Source organism: Formica exsecta, unplaced genomic scaffold (assembly GCF_003651465.1).
Source record: "Formica exsecta isolate Colony F162 unplaced genomic scaffold, ASM365146v1 scaffold13, whole genome shotgun sequence".
Taxonomy (NCBI): Eukaryota; Metazoa; Arthropoda; class Insecta; order Hymenoptera; family Formicidae; genus Formica; species Formica exsecta.
Window position 1 is genome coordinate 789,958 of NW_021848632.1, and position 9,496 is coordinate 799,453.

Sequence of the window (9,496 nt, forward strand, 5' to 3'; positions counted from 1 at the left end):
TATATATACACATAATTATATATACATACATATATATAATTGTGTATATATGCTATATATATTATATATTACATATTTTTCCTTAAATTATAAAAACTTTGTTTGTGAAATTGTATACAGACGATCAATACATCTTTTTATACATATATAATTGTGTATATATGTATATATATTTAACACTTTTCCTTAAATTACAAAGATATCACATGTGTGTTTACCTGTGTGATGAAAGAGATAAACTGAAAGAGGGAAGGATGTTAAAATAATTTAAAGCACAAAATATATATAATAACAAAACAAAATAAAACTTTCGCGCCCACAGCATAACCTTGTTATTACTGCAGATAGATACGTCGTTGCTAATGGTTATCATGGCCGCGCATGCGCGAGAAAACCCGGCCCATCTCACAACACTGCAGGCTGCTCGAGTGCTGTTTCCGAACGTACCGAGACTAGACAAAAAGTCCTTTAGAGATTTGCTCGTTTTTGCTGCGTTTTGAAGAAAGCAAAACAACAAACAATATGTAAGCAAATTTGAAATTTATCAAAATATATATATAACATAACAATAAAAGACTTTAAGTGAAATTGCCAAGGACATAAAAGTTCTGTATCAATAATCTCGTAGGTCTTGTCAAACCGCAACAAAAGGCCGTGGGTACAAACATCACCGCTATGCAAGCAGCAGCAGCAGCCGCCAACAGATTCACCGGAACGGCCGGCCCTATTGGTACTACGAACGTTGTAGGCGGTTAGGAAGGTGGAATGGCAGCACAACAGGCACAACCATCCGCACCGAGTCCCGCTCAACATCAGTCGGGAGCGTCGACTGGAGGACAGCCAAGTCCCCAACCAGGTGCTCAAGGCCCAATGGCTGTACCGTCTCAAGCTGGTAGGTTTATATTTACTCATTATTATAAATACTATTTCTAGTAACATTGCTAAATAAACTTGGTATATCTTTATCAAGATCTCTTCTATCTGTTATCTTTAGGGACAGCAAAATCGACACCTGATCCTGAAAAATGTAGACTTATTCAACAGCAATTGGGGCTAATTCTACATGCGCATAAATGCCAAGTCCGCAAACGTGCAGCGAATGGTGAGATGAGACAGTGTACCTTACCGGATTGTAAGACGATGAAAAACGTCTTGAATCACATGACGAGTTGTCAAGCTGGCACGAATTGCACTGTGCCACATTGTAATATATCCAGGCAGATTATCAATCATTATAAATATTGTATTCGAAGTGATTGTCCAGTTTGCTCGCCGATAACACAATCGACTATAAACAGATATAATTCTGCGCAAGGTAATTTAGAAAAATTTTGTTTATAAATGACATTTCATGCGCGATAATTCTTTACTTATCTGTATTATATATTTTTGTATTAGCTCCTGCAATTCAACCAAATAATCAGCCAAATCCGAGTCCATCCGAGATGAGAAGGACTTATGATGCTTTAGGGATTCAATGTTCGACAACAACACCGGGACTCTTACCCGGCCAAGGCGTTGGTAGAGGTATTAGAATGCCAACGCCCGGCATCAAGGAAGAGAGCATGACACCCATGTCTGGTAAGGGTGCGACCACCTCTGATATTAAACCCATGGTGCCGGAACCGATTCAACCAAGCGACACGTCCACCGATAAGAAAAAGTATTTGTTCAAGCCTGACGAGTTACGCCAGGCATTGATGGCGACGTTGAAGAAGCTGTATCGACAAGATCTTGAATCCATATCGTTCCGACAACCCGTGGATCCTCAGGCGTTAGGTAGACCGGATTACCCGACCATCGAAAAGAAACCGATGGATTTGTCGACGATCGAGAAGAAACTTGACACGGAGAAATACAGCGATCCGTGGGAGTACGTCGATGATGTGAGGATGATGTTTGACAATGCCCGGCTCTACAATCGCAAGACTTCTCTAGTCTATAGAAACTGTACTAAGGTAATGTCTATTTAATGAGATAGTATCTCATCGAATATAATTTCTATAATTTACGTATTTATGTCTAATTCATAATTCTTGTTTTGTTTTTTTTCCATTAAATACAGCTCTTAAAAGTATTTGAGCAAGAGATAGATCCTGTGATGCAGGCTTTGGGATATTGCTGCGGGAGAAAATATACATTCAACCCACAGGTGCTCTGTTGCTACGGCAAGCAACTCTGCACAATACCTAGGGATGCAAAGTATTACTCGTACCAAAACAGGTCAGTATGCACTGTAGTACATGTATTAAATCAATAGAATTCATTTAATTAACATAAATGATAAAATATTATTTTAAAATCATAATTCTTGAAAAGTATTAAAGTTATTAAAAATAAATGTTTATTAAATGTTAATATTAAAAATATTAAAATATTAATACATAAAATATTTTAATTTTAACATTGGCACTGGTCTCTTCTTTGTATGTTTGCCCATGGGCTGCGCACACGCACATATATCCTTGTTAGCCTTGTTTACTTCTTGTGTTGCTTGTGCTCTTGCTTCTTTCCGACTCTACTGCTGCGAAAAACTTGATACTTGGGAAACGCTAATTGAAAATAAATAAATAAAAAACAAAAAAAAAACGATATAATAGCAGTCTAAAGGGAATTGGTATTCAGTCCGACAGATACACCTTCTGTCAGAAATGTTTCAACGACATTCCTGGAGACACACTGACGTTGGGAGATGATCCAACACAACCTCAAACGTAAGTGTAAAGGATGTAGTCTGTTAATATGTTATTTCAGTTTATATATGGCATTTTTATCTTTCTCTAGACGAGAAAATAATATTTAATTATAAGGTTGGTTCAAAAACGCGTTTTATTTTTTGTTTTATTTTTTAATATCTAGTCTCCAGTGTTTCCAATAAGTGTTGCAGTATCATATTGGAGTGAAATCCACAAGTATGTTACGAGTTTATTCTACAAATATGTTATTATTACAATAAATCTGTTACTTTCATATATATTTTTTTTTTTTCATAATTTAGGAAGCCTGGAAACTGTCGAGGACGAGGTGGATTGAATCACTGATGCACATAAAGAACTGCAAGAGAAAGACGAACGGCGGATGCCCATTTTGCAAGCATCTGATCGCGGTGTGTTGTTATCATGCGAAATACTGCCAAGAGACCAAGTGTCTTGTTCCATTATACTCCAACATTAAACACAAGATTAGGACCCTAATATTTACCTAGACGATGATCAACATAACCATGATCAAAATAACATACATAGGAATATGAATGGCAATCCATTCCGATTTGTAAGTAAAATATAGACAGTAAATCATATGCACAGTTTACCCCAAATTGGTACATTTTTTGAAACGCATTAAAAGTAAATATAATGTAAGCATACAAAGTATCGATATAAATATAAGATGTTTGAGAAATAAATGGTCAAACTTTAGAAATATATTTTAATTATTATATGGATAAGAAAAATTTATATAAACGTAAAGTCAGAAACGCTTTCGTTTTGAATTATAAACACGTTTTGTTTACAATAGTTTGACAATAATATATTGTTAAAAAAAATGCTAAAAATAATTTCTTTTCTTAGCAAACATTTATCTACTATCAACATCTCATCGATTGTCGAGAATGTTTAAAAATTTCTAGAGTATTTCAAATTTCATAACACGAAGCGATAATACGATTTTAAAATTCTTTCCAAATAGTAATAAAATAGCAAAACGGGCATTAGCAATAGCTAATGAGAGGTCTCGAAATAAAAATCTAAAAGTTTTAAATCGGTAGATTCAAATAGATAAGTGAAAGGAATTCATTTCCAGCAATTTTTTCTTTACTAATTGTTTTTGTCTTACTCTGTCATAAAAGCGGTTATAATTTGAAAAGAAAGCTTGGATTTATATTTATATTACTTTTTCGATTTTATAGTGAACAGTATATGCTTCTAAACTTGTTTCTTTTATACCGTTATTAATTGTTAATGCGTAGTTATTATTATATTGATAATATTAATAATATCGAATGGGTATGCCCCATTAAGTATATTATTAAACCCGATTCTCAACTTCAAGTCGTCTAAACTATGCATAGTTGCATAATTAATTTTTAAGATTGATATTTTTTTATAAATATATAATGTAATAACCATAGACATAGTATATCTAGACCGAGCGTTTGCCTTTATTTAAGGAGTGGGGGTAAAGATGCACGTAGAAAAGTAAACGTTTTGTTGGTTATATTCGTTCGTAACTAGTATTGCTATCATTAAAGCTGGTATTGCTTTTGTCGTATTTGTATCAGGTAATATATGATATATATAATTCATATAGTAATATATCATATAATAGATTTATTTAGTTCATATAAAAATTTTAAATTTAAGTTTAAAAAATAGAAACTGATGATGATTATTTGCGCGCGCGCACGCCTGTTCTTTACATTCAAAAAAAAATATTTATAACAGTAAGTGTAAAGGACGTGTGTGTGTAAATACATACATACATATTAATGCAGCATTGGAAGAATAGTTATATTGATTTAAACTGTTAATAACAACGAACCTATATTTTCTTGATGATAATAAAAGCAAAACAATCTTTAATTTTTTAAATACAATGCCGTGTTGTTTTATCATCAAAATGCACATTATTATTATTATTTAAATAAATAATAATCTATTATCTATTTATTTTTTTACTTGATAATAAAATCTATTATTTATAACAAATCTATTATTTAAAAAGGATCTTCGATGTTTGCTTCACGTTCGATCAGATGCATAGCCGATTTTACGTCATCTTCACGCGTTGCTTTCATTAACAATGTATAAGCTTCATCGTTAACTTCTTCGATGTTTGCTTCATTCTCGATCAGAAGCATAGCCAAATCTATGTGACCTTCACGCGCCGCTATTATTAACGGTGTATGACCATTCTCATTATGATCGTTAACATTAGCTCCCGCTTCTAATAAGACACGTACAACCTCTTCATGTCCACCGGCGCATCCATACATAAGAGGTGTATTACCTTCAATTACAAATACAAATACTTTGTAACAATATTATCCTCGACAAATTCGTAACTTCGATAATATTTGCAAATAGAAATTTAGCGAAGTATTTTAAAATAATCATATATAATAAAAAATAAACATATAATGCTAGTAATTTTACCTGTAGTAGACTGAGCGTTGACATCTGCTCCGTGAGCGATCAACAGACTCACGATATCTACGTGTCCTGCACTGGCGGCTTTCATCAAGCCGGTACAGTCCCCACGATCTTCTACATTAGCATTCATCGCCAAGAGGACCTATTTTATAAAAACATGCAATAGATGAATTTTTCATTTATTCTTGCAAATGAATTATAAATGAATCTTACTTTATAATTGTACGAATTGTTTATTGCAAAATTTATCAAGAAAGATTATTTCATATATCATGACTCATGTTTAATGGTATAAATTGTGATAAAATATACCAAAGACTCAAGAGGTTTATGAATTAATAAATAATTGTAAATCCTAAATATAAAATCCATTTTTACTGTAGGGTACATGTAGATTGAGTTATATATGCATTTATTGATGTAAAATAATAAAAAAGTTTTTAGTGCATTTTATCAATCCATATTAAAATGCAAATTGTAGCATTAAAAAAATTAATTTATTTCGTTGTATTTCAAGAGAAGAAAACAATTCTCACATTTAAAGTCATAATATAGCTGCAGTGAAGAAATATTGCAGTCTTACTTAAAGTAATTAAAAAGTTTTTGCTAATTAAAATTTGTTTACGAGTTTTATACAGCCTGTAGCCTATAACACAAAAATATAACTGCAGACTAGAAAGAAAGAAATATATTACAAATATAGCTTTTGAATGTATAAGTCTTATAAAGCCAAACTATATTTACTTTCAAAATAAAAAGCAGTAACTATATAAAACAGAGTGTCTACTCAAATCTTACGATAGTGAATCCTTAAAAAATGTCGATTGGCGATAATTACCAGTTTTTCTCTTCCTGTTTACAAATCTAATTTCATAAAATTCTGCTGTGTTTTTAGATATATAAATCACGATTTTTAAAATATATTTACAGGTCTATTTGTCTCGGCTATTCTTTCCTACATGTTGCATTTGAATAGATAAGACCTTTACAAGGAAATTATTAGATAATACTATAAATTAATTGCTTCAACAATGTTATAGAATCCATCTTAGATCCAGCTCTGTATCGAGTCAAAATTTGAACTAAATTATCTTGATTTAGCAATTTCATGTCTTTTTCTATGATTTTAAGAAAATGTATGATTTTTTTCTCTCTTTCTATTTATCTACAACAGCATCTTAAAAAGGTTGATTTAAATATGTGCTATCATAGTCTCAAAAAAAGCTTGAAAACTATTAAAGAGAAAAAAAAAGATTTCAGACTAAAGAAATATTGTGTTTAAAAAGACAAATGTTAGCATTAAAAAGAAAAAAGAAAACGTATTCTTTTTTTTTATTCATCTCACTAATGCCTTAAATTTGTTCGCTTTATGTTTTAAGGCATTTATAATGTTAAATAATTTTTTTTTTGTTTTTATAGATTATAATTTAAATACAAATAAACAAGAAAAAAGAAATTAAATAGGATTCATTAATCATATTGTTAGTACGGTCCGATATTAGCCGCAATTAATATGATAATCTAGAATCTAGATGAAATAATATCAAACTAAGGTGACTGACGATTTTTGTGAATTATAATTATAACTACGTTGTCGAATGGAAAAAAAAAGGAAGCTAATTGAAGTTAGCGTTTCAACCAAGAGACTGGCCTGAAATATGGCGAGATTGGCTTTGGTTCCTGTCGGAATAAATAATTTTAGATCAGCGATTTTCAACGCCTTCTTTTAGGTTATGATCACGAGATGCATAGGATAAATATAGCCACAATGTAGGATCAAACTTTTAGCCAAGAGGTTGCAAATCTTAATTAGTCTACAGATTAGCTAATAACTTAATAATTTTGTCGCATTTTCGAATTATATGATTTGAAATTAAGCTCTCAAACAATTAAATTTAAGCGAAAGAGAGAGAGGAGAAGAAGAAGAAGAAGAAGAAGAAGAAGAAGAAGAAAAAGAAGAAGGGTTACAACCTTAGGAAATTTCCGAAGCTTCGAGAGAGACGTACTTACGAGGATGATCAATTTCGACGTCGAGTGTTGACGTCGTGAGTTTCGACGTTAGTGTGATGAGGACCTGTATAAAATAAAATCGGTAAAACAATATTCGCAGAAGTGACATTCATACGAGATACAAACACAACACACACACAGATATATATATATATATGACAAACACAAGCGCAAAGATAATCATATACATATTCTCTCTCTCTTTCTTTCAATCTTTCTCATACCCTCTCTTCCCATCCGTCTCTCTCTTACTCTCACATCCTGTTTCCAACATAGTGCAAAACGTCTTAGGTTTACCTCGGAAACGCTGTCCTCCTCACTTTCCATCATTAAACGTGGCTGCAGCTCCAAGACCATCTCGATTTCCGACTTCGTAGGGCTTGAATTTGATGTCTTCCCAGTTTCGTAGTGAACGTTCGCTGCTGCTGCGGATTGCTTTTCGTGGCTTTTCTGGCTATCCGAGGTCGTTCCTTGTACTACATTCTGCATCTTTCCTCTCCAGATAAATCATATGATTAAACACAGTTATTGCTGCTATCGGTGATAATCGTTGACGCGCGGCCAAAACCACACCACCGTACACTCGCTCCCTTTTTTTTCTTTTCCCCTCACGACTTGTGCGCGCGCGACAATAAGCCCGACGACGATAGTTACGGCCGACACGACGGCGAGAGAGTACCGAAAACTATTTCTCTCTCTTCTCACACAACGGTCGGGAACCGCAGCGTCACCATAGCATGGCGCGTAACTTCAACTGAGCTTAGTAGAATTTTTCTCCAAACTATTTGCGTAGGAATTGAAAATAATAATTAACGATAGGCGCGCGGGGAAAAATCTTAAGATATACAGTGTGTTCGGTTTAGTATATATATCCTTTTTAAATAAAAGTTTAAATTATTATATAGATCTTAAACACACACAATCACGTATACAGATATATTTTTATCACAAGTTTCATTTAAATACAATATCATTATAAATTCATTATTTTTGATCATTCATTTTTATTATAAAAATGGTTCGATGTTTATTGACATGGCAGAACATGAAATATTTAATTCAAACTTTGAAAGTACATCGGGTTGTAAAACACCCATTTTTCCTATTACTTCACCATAGCAAACAATTTCAGCACATCGTTGAGGGAAGAATGTTGGGTCTATAAAAACATGAATAATAAATTTCTATTGTGCAAAAATATTTTTTTTTTTTAATTTGATGTTAATCATATTTAAAAAAAAAAAGGATAATACATCCATCTTACCATCAGCTGTACGCAAATAATATTGACTTTTGTCTTTGCTAGGGCTCCAAGGTACTTCTAGTAGCAATAATATTCTATCCACTAGGCCATGTATGATCTCAAAACCAGCTGGTTTATTAGCGTACACTGCACATAAACGATGATTATTGCGCGCACCAACTTCCATCTTATCGTCTCTTAATACAACATCAGAAACTTCTAACAATTTATGAGGCAATGGCATTTTCTTATTTGCAGATATCGTTTTAAGTAATCCTGGTAAGAGTGAAGTATGTGCAACCTGCAATGATTTTTTCATTGAAATATTTTACATAATTTTACAATTTGACTGAAGTGATTTTACAATCAAGCTTTTTTAACTATAATACCTTTATTCTCGATAATTCTTAAATCACTTAAATCTTTGTTTAAATCTAATTTCTTTTCTTGCATTGCTCTTCTGTCACTTTATATTTATAATTTAATCATATGGTAAATTCTATCACTTCCTCATGAAATTGCACACCCAAAAAATTGTTTACGCTACATGTCTATGTTAAATTAATAGAATAAATGAGGGTTAAGAAAAAGAGGACTTACAATGAAAATATGAAAACTCGAGAGATTATAAATTACATTACCTGAAACTCCAAAGTTTTCGAATTAGATATATGAATTGCTGGTACATCTTCTATTTTATAACCCAATTTATCCGCTACATCTTGACGGGAACACCATAAAATAATGTAATTAAAATGCGTCAAATCGAAGATATAAGAACTAATATAAATTTTTTTTAATATACCAGAGAAAAAGTTAGAGCCTCAGTAAATTCTGCCTCTGCTAATTCCATTCGTATTTAGTCAGTGAGTTTGTTGAGTGGAAACTAACATTCACATATGTGTATATAAAGTACACACACGCCCACACATAAATTTCTCAATAAATTAAATTATATTTAATTAAAAAGTATCTTAAATTTACCTCTGCTGCAATTGTTGACATATGTGGTATAGTTTTTTCTATTTTATTATATCCATAGGCACAATAGCAATATCTTCATAAATGTCACAAGGATGTATCACATCGT

At 32.3% G+C, this 9,496-nt stretch overlaps 3 protein-coding genes across 12 annotated transcripts in view; 1 reads left to right on the forward strand and 2 right to left on the reverse strand.

The window, feature by feature from the left end:
- Positions 1 to 2,750, forward strand: part of LOC115245780 (CREB-binding protein-like) — a 100,011-nt gene extending 97,261 nt beyond the window's left edge. The window contains exons 1-6 of one of the 4 annotated variants that reach the window (XM_029824261.1): positions 318 to 524; positions 629 to 892; positions 971 to 1,315; positions 1,399 to 1,958; positions 2,066 to 2,223; positions 2,601 to 2,750. In XM_029824261.1, the coding sequence (XP_029680121.1) occupies positions 766 to 892; positions 971 to 1,315; positions 1,399 to 1,958; positions 2,066 to 2,223; positions 2,601 to 2,718 (1,308 nt within the window). In that variant the 5' untranslated portion in view covers positions 318 to 524; positions 629 to 765 and the 3' untranslated portion in view covers positions 2,719 to 2,750. Of the gene's footprint in view, positions 1 to 317; positions 525 to 628; positions 893 to 970; positions 1,316 to 1,398; positions 1,959 to 2,065; positions 2,224 to 2,600 lie in introns of those variants that run through there. The other 3 variants (XM_029824262.1, XM_029824266.1, XM_029824265.1) reach the window with 3 other exon arrangements.
- Positions 2,751 to 4,670: 1,920 nt separating this feature from the next.
- Positions 4,671 to 7,864, reverse strand: LOC115245754 (ankyrin repeat and KH domain-containing protein 1-like). The gene is made up of 3 exons (XM_029824218.1): positions 7,461 to 7,864; positions 5,157 to 5,295; positions 4,671 to 5,010 (listed from the first exon to the last, which is right to left on the reverse strand). Exons 1-3 carry the CDS (start codon positions 7,650 to 7,652, stop codon positions 4,718 to 4,720), a joined length of 624 nt encoding a protein of 207 aa, XP_029680078.1. The 5' UTR covers positions 7,653 to 7,864; the 3' UTR covers positions 4,671 to 4,717.
- Positions 7,865 to 8,088: 224 nt separating this feature from the next.
- On the reverse strand, positions 8,089 to 9,496 carry LOC115245757 (phenylalanine--tRNA ligase beta subunit-like). 7 transcript variants are annotated; one of them, XR_003885594.1, is made up of 6 exons: positions 9,391 to 9,496; positions 9,212 to 9,292; positions 9,048 to 9,127; positions 8,796 to 8,957; positions 8,428 to 8,707; positions 8,089 to 8,322 (listed from the first exon to the last, which is right to left on the reverse strand). XR_003885594.1 is itself a non-coding variant. In XM_029824222.1 (3 exons), the coding sequence occupies exons 1-3, from the start codon at positions 9,409 to 9,411 to the stop codon at positions 8,171 to 8,173; spliced, it is 453 nt and encodes a 150-aa protein (XP_029680082.1). In that variant the 5' UTR covers positions 9,412 to 9,496; the 3' UTR covers positions 8,089 to 8,170. The 7 variants fall into 7 exon arrangements, 2 of the variants coding, with proteins under 2 accessions (XP_029680082.1, XP_029680083.1); XR_003885596.1 differs by lacking the exon at positions 9,212 to 9,292; XR_003885597.1 differs by lacking the exon at positions 8,796 to 8,957 and having other exon boundaries at positions 8,428 to 8,553.

What these genes read in the sequence shown, in the direction of transcription:
- LOC115245754 (XM_029824218.1), bottom strand. Translation starts at nt 7,652, where the DNA reads ATGCAGAATGTAGTACAAGGAACGACCTCGGATAGCCAGAAAAGCCAC. An exon ending in AGGAGGACAGCGTTTCCGAG is followed by an intron (nt 5,296 to 7,460) that starts GTAAACCTAAGA and finishes TTTATAAAATAG; the next exon opens with GTCCTCTTGGCGATGAATGC. An exon ending in CAACGCTCAGTCTACTACAG is followed by an intron (nt 5,011 to 5,156) that starts GTAAAATTACTA and finishes TTGTAATTGAAG; the next exon opens with GTAATACACCTCTTATGTAT.
- LOC115245757 (XM_029824222.1), bottom strand. Translation starts at nt 9,411, where the DNA reads ATGTCAACAATTGCAGCAGAG. An exon ending in TGTCAACAATTGCAGCAGAG is followed by an intron (nt 8,708 to 9,390) that starts GTAAATTTAAGA and finishes AAATCATTGCAG; the next exon opens with GTTGCACATACTTCACTCTT. An exon ending in TTATTTGCGTACAGCTGATG is followed by an intron (nt 8,323 to 8,427) that starts GTAAGATGGATG and finishes ATGTTTTTATAG; the next exon opens with ACCCAACATTCTTCCCTCAA.